General features: G+C 42.1%; 1 protein-coding gene across 1 annotated transcript in view; it reads left to right on the forward strand.

Annotated features, from left to right (window-relative positions):
• The window catches only part of cfap36 (cilia and flagella associated protein 36), a 110,670-nt gene that overhangs the window by 14,484 nt on the left and 69,272 nt on the right, over positions 1-26,914 (forward strand). Inside the window, 2 exon segments of the mRNA XM_067989028.1 lie at positions 10,365-10,466; positions 25,537-25,651. Coding sequence (XP_067845129.1) covers positions 10,365-10,466; positions 25,537-25,651 — 217 coding nt within the window.

Below are 26,914 nucleotides of genomic sequence, written 5' to 3' on the forward strand. Positions count from 1 at the left end.
ATACTAGAGCCTGGTCTTCTGTTGCTTCCAAGCCTTTATTCACAGATCAACATTACCCACACCCTAGATAAGCTCTCATATAAATGGATACAAGAGAGTCCCCAATTGATATGCACCACCTGAATTAACACTAATTGATAAATCATATGGATGTAACTACCACCCCAGGGGTCGGTATTAGGGCCACAGCTCTTTTTGATCTATATTGATGACCTGGACGTGGGTATAGGGGGCATAATTTGAAAGTTTGCAGATGACACAAAACTTGGAAATTTAGTGAACAGTGAGGATAATAACAGACTGGTGAAATTGGCAGTCACATGGCAGATGAAATATAATGCAGAGAATTGTGACGTGATACATTTTGGAAGGAAGAATGAGGAAAGGCAATGTAAACTAAATGGCACAATTTAAAAGGGGGTGCAGGAACAGAGAGAGCTGGGGGTTCACATACACACATCTTTGAAGATGGCAGGACAAGTTAATAAGGCTGTTTTTTTAAAAGAAAGCATATGGAACCCTGGGATTTATAAATAGAGGCATAGAGTACAAAAGCAAAGAAGTTATGCTAAACCTTTGTGCATCACTGCTTAGGCCGTAGGTGGAGTATTGTGTCCTATTTTGGACACCATACTATAGAAAGGATGTGAAGATCTTGGAGAAGGTGCAGAGGATATTTACTAGAATGGTAGCAGGGATGAGGGACTTCAGTTATGTGGAGAGACTAGAGAAACTGGGATGTTCTCCTTGGAGCAGAGAAGGTTAAGGGGAGATTTAATAGAGGTCTTCAAAATTATGACTGTTTTGATAGAGTAGATTGAGAGAAACTGTTTCCACTGGCAGGAGGGTTGTTAACCAGAGGACACAGATTTAAGATAATTGGCAAAAGAACTAGGGGAGAGATGAGGAGAAATTTTGTAATGCCGCGAGTTGTTATGGTCTGTAATGTACTTCCTGAAAGGGTGGTGGAAGTAGATTCAGTTGTAACTTTCAAAAGGGAATTGGACACATACTTGAAAAGGAAACATTTGCAGGGCAATGATGAAAGAGCAGCGGAATGGGACTAATTGGACAGCTCTTTCAAAGAACATTCACGATGGGCCAAATGGCCTCCTTCTCTGCTGTAGATTCCATGATTCTATGGGAGTAATTTTAATCTAACTTGCAGGATCGGGTGGGACTATCTATTGACTTCAACGGAGAGTAAAATCGAGCATGGTGTCAAACCAACATTGCACCCGATCTATTCCGTTTCCTGACGGGCGACATAGGTTAATGTGACCCCTTATGATTCTGTGAACTCCTGTTTGTAGGAGACGCATGCAAGTGGCACTGAATCCAAGAGAATATCTAGAGCATACTTGAAATTTGTAAGAAAGGTAATAAAAGACTGTTCAATGGGTAAATTTAATCGTTATTTTGAAATATATAATTATTTGGGTTTTTTCTTTTATTTTGTTTAAAATTGTGTTTTGAACATTAGAAATTTCAGTTAGAGAAAAAATGGTACTTTTTTGAAAAGAGCATTTTGAATGATTCAACAAACCAGGCAATGAAAGTTTACATGGTAAAATTGAATGGGGAATGTTGGATATACATTTAAAATGGAGACTGTTGATACAAAATTGTGACAACAGGAAATAATATTTTTGGACAGGAGGTGCACACCATACACAAGATTTTTATACCAGTGTTTGTAGAAGCCTTGTAGATATTGTAATTTCTATATATATGCTGTGCAGAAATATCTATGATGTGGAGATGCCGGTGATGGACTGGGGTTGACAATTGTAAACAATTTTACAACACCAAGTTATAGTCCAACAATTTTATTTTTAATCCCACAAGCTTTCGGAGGCTTCCCCCTTCCTCAGGTGGTGTGGAAATGACCTGAGGAAGGGGGAAGCCCCCGAAAGCTTGTGGGATTAAAAATAAAATTGTTGGACTATAACTTGGTGTTGTAAAATTGTTTACAGAAATATCTAAGATGAGGCCCTTAGCCTCAATTTGCCACGTGGAATGGAGAGAGTTATATCATTCAATTATCTGGCCTAGGTAGTCTCATAGCAATAGACATGTATAGTAGGAAGAAGGTACTTGTTTGAGAGAAGCTTATGCATTTGGAATTAACCTGCATATGTAATTTAACCGGCCTTCTTATCTATGTATGGCAACGAAAGACAATGGTTTAAGCGCCAAAGCAGTTCGGTTGCTATGCAATGCTCCAAAGTTGTGAGTGGCCGAAGAGTCCAATTCTCAACCAACAGTCATTGCTACAGAAGGCGCAGGTGTAAATCATGGCCAGATGATGAAGCCCGCACAGTATTAACTCTTAAAACCTGTTGCACTTTCCTCTTTTTGCTTTCCTCTCTCTCAGCCGCCTCTCTTCAACCTCTTTGGCTCCACGATGCAACGCAGCCCTCCAGCGAAGGCCTGTTATTTGCCTTATCTTCCCAGCTTGTCGTATCAATATTAAAAGTTTTCAAGCCCCTCTTGAAAATGTCTTTTAAACTTGAGCTTAGGTTAGCCCAGTGGCATTGAAGCATTTGCATGTTCTCCATACAAAAGATCCTTTGGAATATGCCCATCTTCCATCTGATATAGATGACCAAGTCATTGAAGGCATCTATGTTTGAAAAGTTATTAGACTTGGCACCTTAGCTTTCTCAAGTACTTTGATGTCAGGAACTTTGTCTTCCCACTTGATATTTAGAATACGGCAGAGGCAGCGGGTGTGGGAAGAGAAAAAGAGAGCCATATAGCAGCGTGCTCAGAATGCACGTTTGGTAGACCCATATGTCGGCGTTCACTGTTAATTTCCTATTATTCCACACACGCTTTGTTAATTGGTGAATATGGTTGCTGCCTTCCAATGCAAGAGTTTAGCTCTTCATCTAGCGGTAAGTTATCCGATACAGTTGATCCTAGGTAGCAAAACTTGTGTGCAGCATCTAGCATGATATTAGCTATGGAAAATTCGAGTGCAGTCAACACACCCTGTGCCGTGATCACTGTCGTCTTTACACTGATGGTCAGTCCAAATTCATCACAAGCTAGTGAAAAGCTATTGCAAAGTTGTTTAAATTCCACTTCACTGTGTGCAACGAGCACTCCATCGTCGGTGAAAAGAAGTTCTCTTATCAATAGATGTTTGCTCTTAGGCGTGCAATATTAAAGTGTTTTCCATCTGATCTTATATAGAATAATACACCTTCGAGACTAGATGAGAAAACATAACTAAGCAGCTGAGAAGAATATACCAAAGTGTTGGTGCCAAAACACATTCCTGTTTGACAAGACTATGGATTTCAAAACTGATTGATTACCATTGTACTGGATTGTAGCCTTTGTACCATCATGGAAGTATCGAATCAGACTTAAGGAGGGGACAACCAACACTCTCCAGCAATTGGAAAAGGCCCTTTCTGCTGACCAGGTCAAAAGTATTTGTAAGATCCATAAAGGCATTGTAAAGAGGCTTTGCCTCCCCCTGTCACTTTTCTTGCAGTTGTTTTAGTGCAAAGACCATGTCGATTGTTGATCTACTAGCAAGGAAGTTGCACTGACTCTCCTGGATAAACACGTTCATTCTTAAAAAATTGTAAGTACTTACTGACCATTGTGAATGCCTTCCAGAGCCGAGAAGAGAAATTCTCCAATAGTTGCTGCAATCACTCTGCTCTCACTTGTTTTTGTACAAGAGAATGATGTTGGCATCCTTAATGTGGTACCCCTCCTAACCTCCAACAAGCAAGCAAGACATTGTGCAGCTGTTTAAGCACAACCTTGTTTCGGTACTTCAGCTGGAATTCAGTCTTTTCCTGCTAAGGATGTGATTGCCTTTTCAAGCTCATTTATGGATGGCTGTATATCAAGCTCCTTGCTGGTCTGAAGTTTGGGGATTGCACTTAATGCTGCTTCAGAAACAGTAGTTTCATGTGAATAAAGTTCATGATAATATTCTACCCAGTGTTGCGTTTCTTTGACTCGGTCAGTGATGATGTCTCCATTACAGTGCAATCTTCTTGACCGTAGAACCTATTGCTTTCTTTATTCTACCATACATACCTCTTAGGTATTTTCAAAGGATGTTTGTGTCCTCGCACAGATCTAACCAATATAATTGAGTATATTTCCTTACTGTTTGTTGCAATTAGCTTTTGGTCACTCTTAAGATATGTACATGTCTCGGGAGAGGTGTTCATTCTTATGTACCAAATAATATTTTTAATTGGTTAAATGTAAGGAGTAATGACTGATGATTTAATGCTTTTTTGCATCAGTTGAAGTTTTATTCTTGGCTATGGCATTTAACTGTTAAACATTTTATTGTGATAGGTTACTGTATATTCACAAAACTCTGGATAAGTTTTGGGGCAAAATAAGTGGCAATTTGTAATTGTGTATAATTAATGACAGTTTCTTCAGTTCTCTAAAACTGAAAGGAAAACAATGCTGCTATTGCAGAAAACCATTTTTTATTTATTCATGGGATGTGGGCGTCGCTGGCAAGGCCGGCATTTATTGCCCATCCCTAATTGCCTTGAGAAGGTGGTGGTGAACCGCTGCAGTCCGTGTGGTGAAGGTTCTCCCATGGTGCTGTTAGGAAGGGAGTTCCAGGATTTTGACCCAGCGACGATGAAGGATCGACGATATATTTCCAAGTCGGGATGGTGTGTGACTTGGAGGGGAACGTGCAGGTGGTGTTTCCATGTGCCTGCTGCCCTTGTCCTTCTAGATGGAGGTAGAGGTCGTGGGTTTGGGAGGTGCTGTCGAGGAAGCCTTGGTGAGTTGCTGCAGTGCATCCTGTAGACTGTACACACTGCAGCCACGGTGTGCCAGTGGTGAAGGGAGTGAATGTTTATGGTGGTGGATGGGGTGCCAATCAAGCGGGCTGCTTTGTCCTGGATGGTGTTGAGCTTCTTGAATGTTGTTGGAGCTGTACTTGTCCAGGCAAGTGGAGAATACTCCATCACACTCCTGACTTGTGCCTTGTAGATGGTGGAAAGGCTTGGGGGAGTCAGGAGGTGAGTCACTTGCTGCAGAATACCCAACCTCTGACCTGCTCTTGTAGCCACAGTATTTATGTGGCTGGTCCAGTTAAGTTTCTGGTCAATGGTGACCCCCAGGATGTTGATGGTGGGGGATTTGGCGATGGTATGCCGTTGAATGTCAAGGGGAGGTGGTTGGACTCTCTTGTTAGAGATGGTCATTGCCTTGCATTTGTGTGGCGCGAATGTTACTTGCCACTTATGAGCCCAAGCCTGGATGTTGTCCAGGTCTTGCTGCATGCGGGCACGGACTGCTTCATTATCTGAGGGGTTGCGAATGGAACTGAACACTGTGCAATCATCAACGAACATCCCCATTTCTGACCTTATGATGGAGGGAAGGTCATTGATGAAGCAGCTGAAGATGGTTGGGCCTAGGACACTGCCCTGAGGAACTCCTGCAGCAATGCCCTGGGGCTGAGATGATTGGCCTCCAACAGCCACTACCATCTTCCTTTGTGCTGGGTATGACTCCAGCCACTGGAGAGTTTTCCCCCTGATTCCCATTGACTTCAATTTTACTAGGGCTCCTTGGTGCCACACTCGGTCAAATGCTGCCTTGATGTCAAGGGCAGTCACTCTCACCTCACCTCTGGAATTCAGCTCTTTTGTCCATGTTTGGGCCAAGGCTGTAATGAGGACTGGAGCTGAATGGGTCCTGGTGGAACCCAAACTGAACATCGGTGAGCAGGTTATTGGTGAGTAAGTGCCGCTTGATAGCACTGTCGACGACACCTTCATCACTTTGCTGATGATTGAGAGTAGACTGATGGAGCGGTAATTGGCCGGATTGGATTTGTCCTGCTTTTTATGGACAGGACATAACTGGGCAATTTTCCACATTGTTGGGTAGATGCCAGTGTTGTAGCTGTACTGGAACAGTTTGGCTAGAGGCGCGGCTAGTTCTGGCGCACAAGTCTTCAGCACTACAGCCGGGATGTTGTCGGGGCCCATAGCCTTTGCTGTATCCAGTGCACTCAGCCGTTTCTTGATATCACATGGAGTGAATCGAATTGGCTGAAGACTGGCTTCTGTGATGGTGGGGATATCGGGAGGAGGCTGCGATGGATCATCTATTCTGCACTTCTGGCTGAAAATGGTTGCAAACGCTTCAGCCTTGTCTTTTGCACTCACGTGCTGGACTCTGCCATCATTGAGGATGGGGATGTTCACAGAGCTTCCTCCTCCTGTTGGTTGCTTAATTTTCCACACCATTCACGACCGGATGTGGCAGGACTGCAGAACTTTGATCTGATCCGTTGGTTGTGGAATCGCTTAGCTCTGTCTATAGCATGTAGCTTCCGCTGTTTAGCATGCATGTAGTCCTGTGTTGTAGCTTCATCAGGTTGGCACCTCATTTTTAGGTATGCCTGGTGCTGCTCCTGTCATGCTCTTCTACACTCATCATTGAACCAAGGTTGATCCCCTGGCTCGTTGGTGATGGTAGAGTGAGGAATATGCCGGGCCACTGGATTGATTTGGTTCACGTTCCAGCTATCTTCATTGTAGTTTGGATGCTTATATGTGACCGTTCTGTTTCGAATAATCAAATAAATCATTTGGTATAATGTGTACTTTGAAGATGTAGGAAGAGATCAAGTTATATTCTTAAAGTAAATTTAGATTTCTTGTATGAAAATTTAATTAGACCCTGAGAATGCAGTTTTGTGCAGTGATCTGTACGATAATTGAAAAAGTTGTGTCGGAAAAGAAGCATTTATTACATTTATCTGGTCATTATTGGACACATAAGCTGGTCATTTTCTCTGCAGAGTGGGGGATGCAGAAACTTAGGGGGAATAGAAAGTAATGTAGTGAAAGAGTATTCAGATAGAAAATAAAATGCAGGAAAGTGATATGCTGAAAATAGAAAATTTGTGATTTTTAAAAATTATTTGTACATTTTTATTTTCACTATAGGAAAGGGGAGGATTTTCTACTTCCTCCTTGAGGTTGATATGAGGACTACACTTCCATTTTCCATGACTGTAATCACTGCTATTAGTATGCTGCTATTTTCGTGTGCGTAGTTGTATTCGGTTGTTGAAAATATGCTAATTTTAGATGAAATTGTGTACCTGCATTGACCAAACTGTACTGTGACTGAAATGACTTTATTTATAGTAGTCTTGTCTGTGCACTGCAGCTAATGTGGCAGTTACTGTTTTTACATTTATAGTAGATTCATATGGACACAATATGTACTAGAATTATAATTATAGCAAAACTCTGGGCTCTTAGTAAATAAAACCTTCTATTAAATATACAACATTTTTCCAACATCTGGTTCTTAGCACTATCATTTTTTTTAATTTTTCATCTGCACAAAAAATTATATTTTCAATGTGGGTTTTTTCATATTTTTCCTGGTAGCTTCTGAAAGCTGAAGGGCAGCCCCTAGTCTCTAGATGATCCTCATTGTCCATTGCCCCCAAGCCCCACCCCATGTTTCTCCTTGAGACGTCCTCCCTCCTTTCCTACCTTAGCATCTGCACTGACTAATTCCTCATCCTCCAGTAATTTCAATCTCCGTCGGCCCCTCTGGCTCTCTCTCCTTTGAATTCACTGCTCTGCTGTCCTTCCTGAACCTCTCCCTCCGTATAAACTATCCCACCATATTAATGGCCACCCCATTGACCTTGCCATCTCCCCTGGCCTCCCTACTCCTGTGTCTTGATCATTGACTAGGCCATATCTGATCACTTTCTTGTATCCCTCACCATATATGCACTTCCTTCTGCATCATCCTCTGTGGTGGGGGGTGGGGGGGAAGGAAATACACTTTCCCCATGTCGCTTATAACTGCACTTTCAAACTAGTAACTGCCTAGCTTTTGGCCCTCCAATTGCCATGATAGCTCTGAAGATGTTGATTTCCTCACCTCCATTTTAGATGCCCTTATCCCCAGCAAAACCTTCACTGTCTCCTGTCCAGGTCATTCCCCAGATTCTTCCCCATCTTCACGCTCTAAAGTCCAAAGGATGCAAACTTGTGTGTATTTGGCGCACAGTAGGCTTAGCCATCCATCACCAGATTTGGCTGGACCACATCAAGCTTTAATGGCACTCACGCTCCTCTTCCAAAATCGCTCACTACTCTAGGATCACCCTGGAGAGCAAAGATAACCCCCTGCTTTTCTCCACTACCAGCCATCTTAAACTCCTTTCTGCCGCCCCTCCATTCTCTCCTTTAACAAGTGCAAGACACTCATGAATTTCTTTGTCACCAACATAGAGACCATCTATTTACTTGAGCCTGTTGCATAACTCCCTTCCTCTTGCACACCAAGCCAAACCTCCCTCCACTCCTAACTCTAGCCCTGAACCCCTGTCTCTCTACAGTTTGTCTCCCATCTTTTCAACCCCCACCCCCCTATTATGTCCTCTCCAAGTTCATTTCATCCACCGTCTGGTCCCCATGTTAGCTGACTTTGTAAGTGGTTCCCTTTCATCAGCCACTATCCCCCTCCCTTTCAAAAGTGCCATCATCACGCCCCACTCCTCCAAAAACACTCTCTACCTTTCCGCCCTTGCAAACTACTAGCCCATCTCGAACCTCCCTTTCCTCTCAAGTCCTTGAGTGTGTTATCACCTGTCCGATCCGTGCCCATCTCTCCCACAACTTCCTGCTATTGTTGCTCATACATCACAGAAATGGCCCTAACCAAAGTCACAAAATCTATGACTGGTGTATTATCCCTTCTCAACCTCTGCATTCTTTGATCAAGCCAACCACACCATCCTCCTCCAACACCTCCTCTGTTTGGCTAGTTCAGTGGGACTGCCCTTGCTTGCTTCCACTCTAACTTATCCAATTATAGCTGTAATGTTTCTACCGATGGCTTCTCTTCCCACCCTCGCACTATCACTATGGCAATTTCCCAAAGATCCATCCCTGGCCAGCCCCTCTTTATATACACCCTCTTGGTGATATCATCTGCAGATCTAGTGTCGGCTTCCATATGTTTGCCGATGATACCCAAATTCTACCTCTCCACTGCCTCTCTTGACACCTCCATGCTGTCACATTGTTGTCCAACGTCCAATCTTGAATGAGCCACTGCTTCCTCTAACTAAACACCAGGAAGACTGAAGCTATCGTCTTCAGCCCTCGTCACAAACGTAACAACCGCCACTGACTCCATCACCCCTTCCCAGTCACTGTCTCATGCTGAAACAGGCTGTTTGCAACCTTATTGGACCCCATGCTGAGCTTCTGACCTCATAGCCTCACCGTCATTAACCACCTGTTTCCACATCTATAATGTTGCTTGCCTCCACCCCCTACCTCAGCCCATCTGTCACTGAAGCCCTCATCCATACCTTTGTCACGTCCAAACTATTGCAATGCTCTCCTGACTGGCCACCTTCCTGCACCCTCTGTAAACTTCAGCTCATTCAAAGCTTTGCTGCGAATATCATATCCTATCCTGCTCGCTTATCACCCCTGTCCTGGCTGGCCTATATTAGCTTACAATCCCCCATTTCCTCAAATCTAAAATGTCATCTGTGTCCTTCATGTCCTCGCTCCTTCCTATCTCTGTAACTTTTTCTAGCACTACAATTTCCCTCCCCAGAACACTCTGTCCTTCTGACTCTGACTCTGGTATCTTGTGCATCCAATCCCTCCCTTTGCCTTACCATTGCCAGCCATGTCTTCACCTGTCTGGGCCACACACTCTCTGGAATTTCCATCCCTAAAACCCTCTGCCTCTCCACCTTCCTCTCCTTTAAATGCCCTCCTTAAACTCCATCACTTTGACCAATCTTTTGGCTATCTTGCCTAATCTCCTCTTTTGGCTCAGCAGCCATTGTTTTTTCTTATGCATCTGTGAAATGCCTTGGGATTTTTTTTCTACAATTAAGGTACAATATAAATGGAAGATATAACCTTCGCTGTTAGATTGCTTGCCTAGTTGAATGGAAATCTAAGAATCTTCTGCATTTGTTTTAAAAATATTTTCAACATGGAGTGGAATGAATCGCTTTAATCACTAGCATGTTTTAAATCTCAAATTTAAGTCCCCCTATATTTTTCAATTTCTCAAACTTTGGAAAGGAGTATCAAGCAGTGTGATGTCAGGGGACAGAGGGTGTTTCATTCTCCTTTAAACATCTAAAGGCTGTTCTTGAATTTTTTTGTTGTGTAAATTAATTTGTACTAGATATTTGTGGAATGTTCGGCCTTTTGAATACAATTTATTTCGAACCTGCCTGAAGTTTTCATATTCACTAAATGTTAAGTTTAAGTTCAAGTGTTTATTTTTGGCGGTTCCTCCCTTTTGAATATTTAGTTTACCTTATTTTACTGTAGGTAGAACAATTGTTAGAGGGCTATCTTCAAGAGGTTGGGATCCAGGAGGACCAGTTTCTGGAAGCCTGCAACTCCCCACTTGCACAGTCAGAGTCATTTCAGGTAAAGAAGCAAATTCTGTCATTGCCATGCTTGGGTTAAAGTTTTCAACCTAAATGTTATAATGTAGTACATTGACCAATATTTTGTGAAATGTACAATATGGATTACAGAAAAGAACATGGTGTAACTTCACACCATTCTTCCTGAAGGGTTTATTATAATTTTGGCTCTTATTAGATACATTTTCTCTTGCCCAGTGCAAATGACTACTCCCTTAAGCAAGCCCTCGCCCCAGTGAACCAAAGCATGATCTTGTGTGCAAAATACTTGATAAGGTGGCATGCCTAGGGTGAATAATAAACCCCCATACTCTGCTGATTAGGTCACAGAAATAGCTTTGATCTTTGAACTCTCTGACCAATGGACAAGTAACATGCTGATAGACTATATCAGGCAATAAAGTATGAATCAAATTTATTAGGAAATTAAAATTAGCATACAATGTACAGCTGTACAGGGGTGGGGGAGAAAGGTCGAGAGAGCAATTGTGATAGAGGATTCTATAGTTAGGGGAGCAGACAGGCGTTTCTGCGGCTGCAAACGTGATTCCAGGATGGTATGTTGCCTCCCTGGTGCCAGGGTCATGGATGTCACTGAACGACAGTAGGACATTCTGAAGGGGGAGGGTGAACAGCCGGATGTGGTGGTACATATCGGTACCAACGACATAGGTAAAAAGAGGGATGAGGTCTTAAGGAGTTAGGAAATAAGTTTAAAAAGCAGGACTTCAAGGGTAGTAATCTCAAGATTACTCCCAGTGCCACATGCTAGTAAGTATAGGAATAGGAGAATAGACCAGATGAATGCGTGGCTGGAGGGGTGGTGCAGGAGGGAGGGATTTAGATTCCTGAGGAATTGGGACTGATTCTGGGGAAGCTGGGACCTGTACAAGCCAGACGGGTTGCACCTCAACAGATCAGGGACTAATATCCTCGCAGGGGGGTTTGCTACTGCTGTTGGGGAGGGTTTGCTACTGCTGTTGGGGAGGGTTTAAACTAGAGTGGCAGGGGGATTGGAACCTGAGTGGGGAGTCAGAAGAGTAAAGTTGAGAGCAGCAAGAGAGGGGAGGACCCATGGGAAATTTACAATACAAATAGTTGTTCAAGAACAAGTGAAAGGGAAAAGCGTAGAGCAGCAGAAAGAAAGTATACTTTAGGCACTACAGATAAAGTGAAAACTAGAAGGTGTAAAGCAATTAATCCAGCATTAAAGCTGAAGGTCAGGCTATGGTGTGTGGCCCAACTAAGAGTTCTATATACAAATGCATGGAGTATGAGGAATAAATTTAATGAACTACAGGCACAAATTCAAATTGGGTATGACATGATAGCTTTTACTGAGACATGGCTGCAGGATGGTCAGGATTGGAACTAAATATACCAGGTTATAAGGTCTACAGGAGAGATAGGGAAAATGGAAGAGGGGAGGAGTAGCCTTAGTGATTAGAGATTAAATCACTTCAATGATCAAGGAGGATATAACGAGGGGTAAGCAGCCAACAGAGACCTTATGAGTTGAATTGAGAAATAGGAAAGGATCTCAGACTATAGTGGGAGTTGTGTATAGGACCCCTGGCAGCAGCTGTGAAGTGCTAGATTGTATAAATGCAGAGATTAGATTACCGCCCCATCAGTCCACTCTCAATCGTCAGCAAAGTGATGGAAGGTGTCGTCAACAGTGCTATCAAGCGGCACTTACTCACCAATAACCTGCTCACCGATGCTCAGTTTGGGTTCCGCCAGGACCACTCGGCTCCAGACCTCATTACAGCCTTGGTCCAAACATGGACAAAAGAGCTGAATTCCAGAGGTGAGGTGAGAGTGACTGCCCTTGACATAAAGGCGGCATTTGACCGAGTGTGGCACCAAGGAGCCCTAGTAAAATTGAAGTCAATGGGAATCGGGGAAAACTCTCCAGTGGCTGGAGTCATACCCAGCACAAAGGAAGATGGTAGTGGTTGTTGGAGGCCAATCATCTCAGCCCCAGGGCATTGCTGCAGGAGTTCCTCAGGGCAGTGTCCTAGGCCCAACCATCTTCAGCTGCTTCATCACTGACCTTCCCTCCATCATAAGGTCAGAAATGGGGATGCTCGCTGGTGATTTTCACAGTGTTCAGTTCCATTCGCAAACCCTCAAATAATGAAGCAGTCCGAGCCCGCATGCAGCAAGACCTGGACAACATCCAGGCTTGGGCTCATAAGTGGCAAGTAACAGTCGCGCCAGACAAGTGCCAGGCAATGATCATCTCCAACAAGAGAGAGTCTAACCACTTCCCCTTGACATTCAACGGCATTACCATCGCCGAATCCCCCACCATCAACATCCTGGGGTCACCATTGACCAGAAACTTAACTGGACCAGCCATATAAATACTGTGGCTACAAGAGCAGGTTAGAGGGTGGGTATTCTGCAGCGAGTGACTCGCCTCTCGACTCCCCAAAGCCTTTCCACCATCTACAAGGCACAAGTCAGGAGTGTGATGGAATACTCTCCACTTGCCTGGATGAGTGCAGTTCCAACAACACTCAAGAAGCTCAACGCTATCCAAGACAAAGCAGCCCGCTTGATTGGCACCCCATCCACCACCCTAAACATTCACTCCCTTCACCACCGGCGCACAGTGGCTGCAGTGTGTACCATCCACAGGATGCACTGCAGCAACTTGCCAAGACTTCAACAGCACATCCCAAACCTGTGACCTCTACCACCTAGAAGGACAAGAGCAGCAGGTGCATGGACGTTCTCCTCCAAGTCACACACCATCCCGACTTGGAAATATATCGCTGTTCCTTCATCGTCGCTGGGTCAAAATCCTTGAATTCCCTTCCTAACAGCACTGTGGGAGAACCTTCACCATACGGACTGCAGCGGTTCAAGAAGGCGGCTCACCACCACCTTCTCCAGGGCAATTAGGGATGACAATAAATGCCAGCCTCGCCAGCAACGCCCACATCCCAGGAACGAATAAACAAAAAAGTATGTAACAAAAAAGTATGTAACAAAGGCATAGTGGTCTTAATGGGGGACTTTAACCTTCACATAGATTGGGAAAAGCAGACTAGCAACTGTCAGAAAGGTAGTGAATTTCTTGAGTGTGTCTGGGATAGTTTTCTACAGCAGTATGTCCTAGAGGCAACAAGGGGGCAAGCCATACTAGATTTAGTAATGAGTAATGAACCAGATTTAGTTAACAGCTTAACTGTGTGTGAACACCTATCCAATAGCAATCATAACATGATCGAGTTCAAGATAGTGTTTGAAAGGGAAAAAAGTGAATCAGCTGCTAAGATTCTAGACTTGGGTAAGGCCGACTTCAATGGGATGAGACAGAGACTGTCCACAGTAAACTGGGCAAATCCGTTAATGGATAATACGACTGATGATCAGTGGGAAATGTTTAAAGAAACATTTAACGAGATACAGAACCGGTTTATACCCCTGAGGGTCAAGAAGTCTACTTGCCAAAAAAAACAGCCATGGACAACTAAAGAGGTAAGGGACAGTATAAAACATAAGGAAAGGGCATACAAAAAGGTAAAAAATGGCACAGATCCTGACGAATGGGAAAGATACAAAGATCAACAAAGGGTCACAAAACAGATAGTAAGAGCTACAAAAAGAGAGTATGTAAAGAAACTTGCAAGGGATATCAAAACCAATACAAAGAGCTTTTATAGTTATATTAGGAGCAGTGTTGGCCCCTTAAAAACTGAAAGTGGGGATATTGTCATTGACAATGGGGAAGTGGCAGACATGTTGAATAATTACTTTGCGTCAGTATTTACAGTAGAAAAAGAAGATAGCATGCTGGAAATCCCAAGAAAACTAATATTGAATCGGGGACAGGGACTTGATAAAATTAACATAAGTAAAACAACAGTAATGAAGAAAATAATAGCACTAAAGAGTGACAAATCCCCAGGACCAGATGGTTTCCATCCCAGGGTTTTAATGGAAGTAGGTGAGCACATTGCAGATGCCCTAACTATAATCTTTCAAAGTTCTCTAGATTCAGGAACCATCCCTCTAGATTGGAAAATTGCACATGTTACTCTCTGCTTTTTAAGAAAGGAGAGAGAGGGAAATTATAGACCAGTTAGCCTAACATCATTCTATCTGTTGTGGGGAAAATGCTGGAGTCTATAATTAATGATCGGGTGACTAACTGAAAATTTGAGGCATTCAATCAGAGAGCCAGCATGGATTTGTGAAAGGTAGGTCGTGCCTGACAAACCTGATTGAATTTTTTGAAGAGGTGACTAAAGTAGTGGACAGGGGAATGTCACTGGATGTTATTTATATGGACTTCCAGAAGGCATTTGATAAGGTCCCACATAAGAGACTGTTAGCTAAGATAGAAGCCCATGGAATCGAGGGAAAAGTACGGACTTGGTTATGAAGTTGGCTGAGCGAAAGGCGACAGAGTAGGGATAATGGGTAGGTACTCACATTGGCAGGATGTGACTAGTGGAGTCCCGCAGGGATCTGTCTTGGGGCCTCAATTATTCACACTATTTATTAACGACTTAGATGAAGGCATAGACAGTCTCATTTCTAAGTTTGCCGATGACACAAAGATTGGTGGCATTGTAAGCAGTGTAGATGAAAACATAAAATTACAAAGCAATATTGATAGATTAGGTGAATGGGCAAAACTGTGGCAAATGGAATTCAATGTAGGCAAATGTGAGGTCATTCACTTTGGACCAAAAAAGGATAGAACAGGGTACTTTCTAAATGGTAAAAAGTTTAAACACAGTGGATGCCCAAAGGCTCTTAGGGATTCAGGTACATAGATCATTGAAGTGTCATGAACAGGTGCAGAAAATAATCAAGAAGGCTAATGGAATGCTGGCCTTTATATCTAGTCCTCTAGAGTACAAGGGGCAGAAGTTATGCTGCAGCTATACAAAACCCTGGTTGGACCGCACCTGGAGTACTGTGAGCAGTTCTGGGCACCGCACCCTCGGAAGGACATATTGGCCTTGGAGAGGGAGTGCAGCATAGGTTTACTAGAATGATACCCGGGTTTCAAGGGTTAAGTTACAAGGAGAGATTACACAAATTGGGGTGTATTCTTTGGAGTTTAGAAGGTTACGGGGTGATCTGATCGAAGTTTATAAGATATTAAGGGGAACAGATAGGGTGGATAGAGAGAAACTATTTCCGCTGGTTGGGGATTCTAGGAGTAGGGGGCACGGTCTAAAAATTAGAGCCAGACCTTTCAGGAGTGAGATTAGAAAACACTTCTACACACAAAGGGTGGTAGAAGCTTGGAACTCTCTTCCGCAAACAGCAATTGATGCTAGCTCAATTGCTAATTTTTAAATCTGAGAGTATTAAGGGATATGGGCCAAAGGCATGGATATGGAGCTAGATCACAGATCAGCCACGATCTTATCAAATGGCGGAGCGGACTCGAGGGGCTGAATGGCCTACTCCTGTTCCTGTGTTCCTATTCCTATAAGAGCAAACACAGCAGACCTCATGTGATTACAAAATTTTGCTTAAACTTACAGGTGCTATTCAAAAACAATAAAGTTTAGAAATTGTTTGCTTTCCATTGTGTTACATTTGTACCCCGGATCAACATCTGTGATACAAAGATTATACACTAATTGGCTATTCCTTCATTCTGCGCCATGCCTGACTAGAACTGACATGGACTGACTAAAAGTGGACAGTTCTGGAAAATTTATATTCCAAGATCTAAGAGCTGTTTCTTTGATCTAAAAGCTGTTTCCCTGGATTCCTTAATTCTTAGGAAAGTCCGAATGAGATTTGCCAGTATACTATGCTTAATTGAAAACCTGTAAAACAAGGTGATGAGCTATCTGCTGCATTCAAAAGACAAATAACTACCTAAATCGATACAGGAAGTGCTCTGATGGGAGAATATTGCCAAAATGCACTTGGTATTAAATTTTTGATTTGAGATTCCTTATGACTAGCATATGAAAAGTTAATACAACTCACACGGGGTTCAGATCATTCATATCTAGCAAAATTGCTATTTCTGCAAGATTGATTTGGTGTACATCATAATTTAGCCTGTAAAAAGGGTCACTTCAGATGCATTAATCCTTATAAACACTTTGTGACCCCCCCTGCCCCTTACTGCCTAGGTGTTGTTCTATTTGATCTACTTGGTTTGACACTTCGGTCAATACGAGTCATGCTGCAAAATGTCTCAAGTCTACAAGAGGTGGTATTAAATTTGAGTGGACAAACATTCCGAGTATTAGCCTATAAATGGCTGTTGATCTAAAGTAGTAATGTGAGAGATACAGTCATCCATTGCCTTTTGTTTATGTATAACTTTACTGGGGTTCAGATCATATTTTTGTGCGTAAGCTTGCCTGCGAAAGCAGTGTTTCAATCTTGTAGCTAGGAGTCTAACAGCTGTCTGTCTTTTTGAATTTTGTGTCAGATCAGCCAAATTGAAGCTACAGCAAGTAAACATCTACTTAAGTTCTATGTTTAGAGAGAAAGCAAGTGGTGTCTTTATTATTTAATCTATCAAGGAGGGTAGAGAAATGCATGTTTCACTATTTTATAGCATGGACTATATTTATTCATCTGTCTTTATGTAAATAAAACCATTAGTTGGCTCGAAACTTGTATCTTGATCTAGTAATAGTATGTATTCAGTCCACTTTCAAAGTGAAGAGAATCAGATGGCGGCACGTGATACGTTTCAGTAGTTGATGTACAGAGTTTTACACTTTTTTCACTCATCCCCCGAGGTAGTTTCCCAGCTATTTACTCTTTCTTCCCTCCCCCCACCCCCCCCTGCCCTGCTGTCCATTTCGAGGGGTTATTTTTATTAAGGAGACTTAGTTTCCTTGCAGAACTCTACAGCCAGTTCAACACTGGAATCAAATACATTGGCTTCTGTAATCGATGTCTGATTCCATCTTGAGGATAGTATGTTTTTTAAAAAAGAACCTGTTTTTGACCTAAAAGGGGAAAAAATATACCTTTGACAAAATATTCCATTTTTGACACAGCTGACTGACCCAAGCTTTAATTTTTGTTTATCCTCCATCTGCCATGGTCAAGGCAATTCAACACTGGAAATCAAAAGAATTACTGAACTCTCTTGAGGGATTTTTTTTCCTTCCCTTTCCCACCCCAAACAGAACTATAAATTATTTTCTTTTTATGTGTGACATAGGGCATCTATTCTCCAAATACTCTGTCACTCTGTCACTCCCCCACAACTCCCTTTGTAATTGAATATTATTTTGTGGTTCCTTTTGCTTATACTTTTTGTGTAATTTTCAAATTTCAAGCATATTTTCTCAAATATCTGATTTTGGCTTTTAGATTTTTTTTTCAACAGGATGCTCTTTTCTTTTAATAGATTGGATAGTATCTTTCAAAACAGGCCAATTCACCAGAATATTCTATTTTACAGGCTAAATTATGATGTACACCAAATCAATCTTGCAGAAATAGCAATTTTGCTAGCTATGAATGATCTGAACCCTGTGTGAGTTGTATTAACTTTTCATATGCTAGTCATAAGGAATCTCAAATCAAAAATTTAATACCAAGAAGTGCATTTTGGCAATATTCTCCCATCAGAGCACTTCTGGCTCTACTTAGTATTAGTTGGATCTTTTGAGTGAGAGCCACAGGTATAAAAGACTGACACTTGCATGTAGTCATTGGGAATAGCCACAGAACATTTGTCTCTATCCTAGTGATAGGTCAGTCCTACCAGTACTGAGTCTTTAGCCTCTTTTTAAATCTTAGTTCTCAGTGCCTTTACAAAGTACGTTCTTCACCTGTAGCTAAAAGGACTGAATGTCTGCCTTACTTGAATGGTTATAAGACGTACACTTGGGAAGAACCCAAGTGAGCGGACATCCAGCCTTGCGATCTTTCCTAGCTGGGCCTCCTGATTTTCCTGTGGAGGTGCAACTTAAACCCCTACCAAATCATCATCAACAAAACTGCAGATTTGACTCTATTGCTGGTCTTTCATTCTTGCCAGAAGGTTCTGCTGTGGGCGCACAAAAGTAATGTATGTCTTCAATGTTAATCATAGAATCACAGCTAAAACATAACTGTAAAGCTCTGATCTTGTAGCAAAGGTGAAATTTGTAGTCCCTAATGCCAGGCTAAACAGGATATCCTTGCAATTCAACCCGTTGGTAAAACAATCTCCCAAAAGCAGTCTTCTGGCTCATCTGATGTGGCTGTGTCTACAGAGAGAGATTAGAGGCAAATGTTTTGGTGAATAATCCACTACGACAGTATTCCCCTTTCTTAGCTCTCATAACTGATGCATTTCCCTTTGGTTAGAAGGAACATCTGGGAAACAGATGAGTACAGCATTTGTAATGACACACTAACAATCTAATCTAAAGCAGGAAGTGTTGTCTGGCTGCCTTAATGCTTCCAATTAGAGTCCAGTCAGCCCTCCTGTCAACACAAACTACATAAATGAGCAGGCAGGAATGAGGCTCCATTAAATTGGGGTATTCTATACCTTCTGCAACAGAGCCCAAACAGTCCAGCACCTTGTCGGAACATCTAACCAATAGAAAAATTACTTTTTGTCCCTGCAAGCTTAAAAAAAAGCAGCCTGAAGATGGACCATTTTATTACAAGTGAAAACCTAATTCTTCTGCTTGAGAAGCTGAGATCCTGGAGCCTTGTTATTTGCCCTTTTCACTCCCTGAGAATAAAAATCCATCTTTCCTGTTTCTACTTTTTCTATAATTGCTTGTGTCTTCATTAAGGAAAGGGGTCCTAGGATGTTTTTTTAATAATTGGTCCATACTGACCACTAAACTGGTGGTTCTTGCATTCCTACCTCATTCCTGAAGACTTAACCAACTCAACCTATTGAGAATCAACATTTTTTTTAAAGAAAGGAACGTTCTTGGACTGTGCCCCAGGCTCCTTTCAGCTCACTGAGCAATGAAGACTTTCCATTCACACTGCACTCCAACAATAAGGAAGGTTTCCAAGAAAAAATGAAAACTTTTTACTGTGTATTGAGAAGATCCCACCAAATGTGTAAGAGAAGTTTTAGATGGCCTGAAACATATTTAAAATTGAATTATGATTATCTACAACACTGAATGACTGTTAAAAATGTCAATATATTGTGCCAGCCTTAAGGTTAAGTTTTCTCTTAATCCAATTTCAGTAGTATGGAAAGAATCTGGTGTTAAGTTTATGTGTCTCATGACAAAAAATTTCAGATATGAAAAATTTCCATTCTGAGAGGTCAAATAAAGTGCAAACCTAAGCCAAACAATAAGGACAGTGCAGCTTCAGCCTCCAAAATCAAACTTTAAAAGTGTACTTTTATGCATTGGATTTCCTGTCTGCATATAGATATTTGTAGCACAAAAATGGTAGCACCATATGCAGTCATTAGGGGTGAAATAGGTCATCTTTATTGGGTGCAAAAAAGGTTCATGGCAGATCGGCAGCCTATCTTACAACATGCCTGATTTTCTTTTCTATTGACTTCAAGGCGGAGACCAATTGCACCCACCACCCCCCCCCCCCCCCCCCCATTTTCTGTACAAATTTAGGCTGCTCAGTTTTTAGTATCCCACAATGGAACATTCCTAGTTCTAGATAATGTACAGACAGGTTTATTTGTATGATCAGAAGGGTCTCATTGCATAGTATGTGGGTATGATTGGGCTGTCAGTTGAAGGTGCTGAATTCTGAGAGAATCTGGAACAAATCAAATTGAACAAAAATGTTATTTCTATTCATAACTATAATATCATCCCATAATTCCTGTAAAACTGTTATTTTAAAATTACAAATGTTTGAGTTTTTGCATTCTTGAATCTTTATATAATCAAACGTTTTGCATTTGAGTTGATTGGTATGCTTTGCAGTATGTAGATAAGTGTCTGTTGGGTGCAAAGCATGCCATTTGGCTGAAATGTACCATTTAACTAAAAACCAACCAAATAACCACTTTTTAAAAAAATCTCACTTTTGGGAGGGAAAGAAACTGTCTTCTCTTCATAAAAATGTTCATTCACTAATGAACATCTCACAACCACTGCAAAAATCACCCAATCAAATCTGTGATCTCACTGCCCCTCAGCTTCAAGTTTTCTGCTGTCAATACCACTTTCTTCTGGTCATGCTTAATGGTTCAAGTCACAACTGTCCTACAGAACACGAGACATTAGAAATCAAAAGCACTTTCAGCTTTGTCTTACAAAGGGAGTATATGTGTGTCTATCAATATTAATACATCTGAACCTTTTGACATCAGTAAATCATTTATTTTGTTTGAATGTTTAATTCTAACTTGTAATATTGAGTAGAAATAAGTAATTTTTTTCAGAAATAGTATTGGATGGAGAATTTATGGAAGGCATACTAGTCAAAACCATTCTTCCCTCAGAAATGTTACAAGGGTTTGCTTAGCTCTAATACTGTTCTGGAACCCTTGAGTAGGCTATTGGAATAGTAGCTCCATCTTGTGGCTGAAAACTCTTTCTCTGGATTTGCAACCTGCTTTAGAGTTCCTATAGTACAGGATATCCAAACCTTTTCTCTTGAGTTACTAAATTGTGTCCTGTGGAGCCCTGCCAACCACGTACAAACAATTACAATACAAAATACTTAATTCAAGGGATGCTTCATGTCGAAGTGGAAAATGTTCACATCTTTTAATTAAATAAATACGGTATACAAAGTATTTGCAAACACCAATAATAATTGAAGTGCCTGGAGGAGCAGATAGTGTCCAAATTTGCTACTGTCTAGTATTTTTTTTGTGTTCATCGCACTCCTTGTCTCTTTTGCTGCTATCTACTCCTTTCCTGGTGATCCTCATCCTCATCTTTTATGCTGTTCACCACTCCTTATCGATGCTGGTGCTCCCCACTACTAATCTCTGCCGTTGTTCCTCATTCTCCTTATCTCCGCTGCTGTTCCTTGCTGTTCTCGTCTGTAGTGTTTCTTGCTTTCTGTTTCACCATTGGATTATTCTCTCTTTAATGCTTGCATGACATATGTTAAGAGGAAGTGAGATAGTGGATACTTCTGATATTGGAGGTGTGGGCTTTATGAAGTGGTGGAATGTTATTGAAGAATGTTACTGGGTTGGTTGATTCAGATGCAGTTGATGCATCAGACTGAAGTGAAGTCAACCCTGAGCTGAACTTCCAACTCCAAATTCTCTCCATCATAAAGACCAACTACTTTTTTAAAAAATTTGTTCATGGGATGTGGGTGTCGCTGGCAAGGCCAGCATTTATGCCCAACCCGAATTGCCCTTGAGAAGGTGGTGGTGAGCCGCCTTCTTGAACCGCTGCAGCCCATGCGGTGAAGGTTCTCCCACAGTGCTGTTAGGAAGGGAGTTCAAGGATTTTGACCCAGCGACGATGAAGGAACGGCGATATATTTCCAAGTCGGAATGGTGTGTGACTTGGAGGGGAACGTGCAGGTTGTCTTGTTCCCATGTGCCTGCTGCCCTTGTCCTCCAAGGTGGTGGAGGTCACTGGTTTGGGAGGTGCTGTCGAAGAAGCCTTGGAGAGTTGCTGCAGTGCATCCTGTGGATGGTACACACTGCAGCCACAGAGCACCGGTGGTGAAGGGAGTGAATGTTTAGGGTGGTGGATGGGGTGCCAGTCAAGCGGGCTACTTTGTCCTGGATGGTGTCGAGTTCCTTGCGTGTTGTTGGAGCTGCACTCATCCAGGCAAGTGGAGAGTATTCCATCACACTCCTGACTTGTGCCTTGTAGATGGTGGAAAGGCTTTGGGGAGTCAGGAGGTGAGTCACTCGCCACAGAATACCCAGCCTCTGACCTGCTCTTGTAGCCACAGTATTTATGTGGCTGGTCCAGTTAAGTTTCTGGACAATGGTGACCCCCAGGATGTTGATTGTGGGGGATTCGGCGATGGTAATGTCGTTGAATGTCAAAGGGAGGCGGTTAGACTCTCTCGTTGGAGATGGTCATTGCCTGGCACTTATCTGACGCGAATGTTACTTGCCACTTATCAGCCCAAGCCTGGATGTTGTCCAGGTCTTACTGCATGTGGGCACAGACTGCTTAATTATCTAAGGGGTTGTGAATGGAACTGAACACTGTGCAATCATCATTGAACATCCCCATTTCTGACCTTATGATAGAGGGAAGGTCATTGGTGAAGCAGCTGAAGCTGGTTGGGCCTAGGAAAACTTTCCTGAGGAACTCTTGCAGCAATGTCCTGGGCCTGAGATGATTGGCCTCTAACAACCACTACCATCTTCCTTTGTGCTAGGGATGACTCCAGCCACTGGAGAGTTTTCCCCCTGATTCCCATTGACTTCAATTTTACTAGGGCTCCTTGGTGCCACACTTGATCAAATGCTGCCTTGATGTCAAGGGCAGTCACTCTCACCTCACCTCTGGAATTCAGCTCTTTTTTTGTCCATGTTTGGATCAAGGCTGCAATGAGTTCTGGAGCTGAGTGGTCCTGGCATAACCCAAACTGAGCATCGGTGAGCAAGTTATTGGTGAGTAAGTGCCGCTTGATAGCACTGTCGACGACAACTTCCATCACTTTGCTGATGATTGAGAGTAGACTGATGGGGTGTTAATTTCCCGGATAGGATTTGTCCTGCTTTTTGTGGACAGGACATACCTGGACAATTTTCCACATTGTCTGGTAGATGCCAGTGTTGTAGCTGTACTGGAACAGTTTCGCTAGAGGTACGGCTAGTTCTGGAGCACAAGTCTTCGGCACTACAGCCGGGATGTTATCGGGGCCCATAGCCTTTGCTGTATCCAGTGCACTCAGCCGTTTCTTGATATCACGTGGAGTGAATTGAATTGGCTGAAGACTGGCTTCTGTGATGGTGGGGATATCGGGAGGAGGCCGAGATGGATCATCCACTCGGCACTTCTGGCCGAAGATGGTTGAAACGCTTCAGCCTTGTCTCTTGCACTGACGTGCTGGACTCCACCTACGTAACATCGTCCACCTCCGTTCCTACCTGCTGCTGAAACCCCGATCTGTGCTTTTATCATCTCCAGACTCGACTATTCCAATGCTATCTTGGCCAGCCTCCCATCCTCCACCCTTTGTACACTTCAGCTCATCCAAAGCTCTGCTGCTCGTGTCCTAACGCACACCAATCGCCCTGTCCTAACTGACCTGCATTGCCTACCAGTTTCCTAACACTTCAGATTTAAAATTTCATCCTTGTGTCTAAATCTCTTTACGGCCTCCTCTCTCCATGTCTATGTAACCATCTCCAGACCTACACCCCCCCACCCTGACTCTCCGTTCCTCCGAGGCTGGCCTTTTGTGCATCCCTCTCTTTCCCTCCTTTGACCTACTATTGGCGAGCATTGAGCTACCTGGGCCCCACACTCTGGAATTCCCTCTGCCTCTCAACCTCCTTTTTCGACCTGTTTAAAACCCAACTATTTGACCAAGTTTTTGATCTCCTCTCATAATATCTCTGGCTTTGGCATGGCAACCACCTTGGGACAATTCTGTGATAAAACTATATCAATGCTAGCTGTAGTATAGCAGTAGCCGGAGTGAAAGATTGCATGGGCAGAGAAAGGCCTGAAAAAAAGACAAGAAAGATTGTGTATGTGGGGAGATTTCAGTAACAACGTTGAAGGATACAGCATTAATGTCATAGGCCAAGAAGCAGAATTTCGAGCTGCAGGAATTTTTTTACGTATTTATGTAACATGCTAGTGTGTTGCCCGCATCCCCATGGGCCCATGTTTTGCGTGGCGGCCTTTTATGTGGCACCTTTGGGGTGGTGAATGTTTGGAATTCTCTACCGCAGAGGGCTGTGGATACTCAGTCATTGAGTATATTCAAGGCTGAAATCGATAGATTTTTGGATTCTAAGGGAATCAAGGGATATGGGGATCGGGCGGGAAAGTGGAGTTGAGGTCAAAGATCAGCCATGATCTGATTGAATGGTGGAGCAGGCTCGAGGGGCCCTATGGCCTACTCCTGCTCCTATTTCTTATGTTCTTATTTGCAAGGTGGGGTGATGAAGCAGTACAGCCACAAATTGCTTTTTCTACCCGTTTAAATGAGTAAATCATGTGATTACTTGAGCCAAGTAATCTGAAATGTGTGACAGTTTTTGTAGATACAATTAAAGTGTAAAGCATACTATATACAATAATTTTAATTATGTAGATTTGCTCTACTGTTGGATTTGGTTTCTTGAATTTCATGGGTCCAATGGATTGGATTGGATAGGATTGATCCTTCTTTGGTGGCAAAAGGATACTCTGTCTCTGGTGGATTTATGTTCTAGATCAATCTTGGCATTTTCATTTGCCAAACTAGTCTTCCTTATGACCTTTGAATGAGACCTGTGTCTGATGAGTTGGAAAGTTTGAGGGTAAATGTCTCCTAGTGATCAATAGCAGGAACTCTGGCAGTATTGTCTTTCACAAACCGAAAGCTAACTCTGCACTAACTAAGAATTAAACTTGGGACCATTTTGTCCTCATGGCTCGGTAACTTAGTGTCATTGAGGTGAATAGAAGCAGTTATGGACATATCTGTTAAACATTTTATTTTTTAAAATAGTATTTATAAATTGAAAATGGCTGGCTATAGTCAGAGAAATGTGAAATGTTTAACAAATATGTGATTCGAGTCAGTAAGGCCTAAGAAGAATCATCATGGTCTTGGACAAAAATATTATGGTCTGTGATGGTAATTTTAACCACTACTTTTAATTTGCATTAACTTAATCTAATTTGGGATGTATTCTATAATGTGACTTTTGTTTCAGTACAGATAATAGAAATGATTTGAAACAGATATCATGATTACTAGGAAATGGTCTTTGTGTGAAAAATATTTTTTCTTTTGAAATTACTTTGCTTTTCAATTTTCATTGTTTTTATGAAACAACTGGTTTGAAGAGAAAATTTATATAGTGTAGAATTTTTACAATGTTCTTGTGTATTCTTTGAGACGTTGAGCTGGGTTCTATCTAATGTGCTGTTAAGTAGTTTAGTAAAGTATGTCACTGTTCTTTAACAAGCCTTCATATGTTTGTTTGTTGTAACTTTTCAAAATTAGCTTTTTTTTAATAGCCTGTCTTCCAACCAGTACTGGCTGCAGAAGATTTTCAAGTCTTTAAGTCGCTGATGTTACAGAAAAATGTTGAATTACAGTTACAAGCTCTTCGAATGATTCAAGAGAGAAATGGTAATAAGAGAAAGCAAATGTTAATTTAAGTCAAAAACTAGTATTGTTGACATGGATTGTTTTAATTAAATACTGAATCATTGTACTGTTAGCACTGATGGTGATAATGAAATTTTACTAAAAACATTGCTTGGTCAGAAAATTGCAGGAGCTTGGTGGGAAATGTCCAACATTTATGAAACTCAATCAAGATATTGTTGCGGTTTGACTATTGGATTCTGGATGGTAGTAGAAAAACTATATTTATAAAGTGTGTAGGAACACTGGGTTTGGTATCCTGAGAAGTATTCGTCTAGGAATAAGAGTAGGTTATTCAGACCCAACCCCCGCCCGCCCGCCCGCCCGCCCGCCCGCCCCCAAGCCTATTCCACCATTCAATTAAATCATGGCTAATCTGTTCCTCAACTCCATTTACCTGCCCTTGATACCCTTACCTAATAAAAATCTGTCACTCAGGCTTGAAAATTTCAATTGACCCAGCATCCACATTTGGGGAAATATATGCCACATTTCCACCACCCTTTGTATAAAAAAAGTGCTTCCTGATTTCACTTCCTGAATAGCCTAGCTTTAATTTTAAGATTGTGACCTCTTGTTCTGGATTCCCCCAGCAGAAGAAATAGTTTATCTGTATCTACTTTATTGAATCCTTTTATAATTTTAAACATCTCCATTAGATCCACCCTCAACCTACTAAACTCAAGGGAATACCACTTATTTTATGCAACCTGTCCTCAATGTAATCCTTTAAGTCCTGGTATCATTCTGGTGAATCTGCAATGTACCCCTTCCAAAGCCAATATATTCTTCCCAAGGCCAAATTTGAACTTAGTACTCCAGATGGGGTCTGACCAAGGCTCTGTACAACTGAAGCAAAACTCCCTCCCCAAACCCCCTGAGAGAGATTCCAGTAATCCCCACAACAGGTCTGTAGTTTCTTGCTTTCTCTCTCTATCCTATCTTAAATAATGTAGTGACATTTGCAATTTTTCAATCCAATGGTACAATTCCTGAATCTAGAGGACTCTGGAAAATTATGACTAACACATCTGAAATTTCCCCACCTGTTTCTTTTAATACCCTAGGTTGGAAACCATCAGGTCCTGGAAATTTGTCTACCTTGTGTCCCATTATTTTCTCCATTACTATGTTTTTACTTGTAATAAATCCACTAAGTTCTTCCCCTTGACATATGTTTAGGTTCCCTTGTACCACTGGTATTTTGCCCTCTTCCTCTGCTGTGAAAACTGATACAAAGTATTC

Source organism: Heptranchias perlo, chromosome 8, assembly GCF_035084215.1.
Source record: "Heptranchias perlo isolate sHepPer1 chromosome 8, sHepPer1.hap1, whole genome shotgun sequence".
In the NCBI taxonomy this organism is placed as follows: domain Eukaryota; kingdom Metazoa; phylum Chordata; class Chondrichthyes; order Hexanchiformes; family Hexanchidae; genus Heptranchias; species Heptranchias perlo.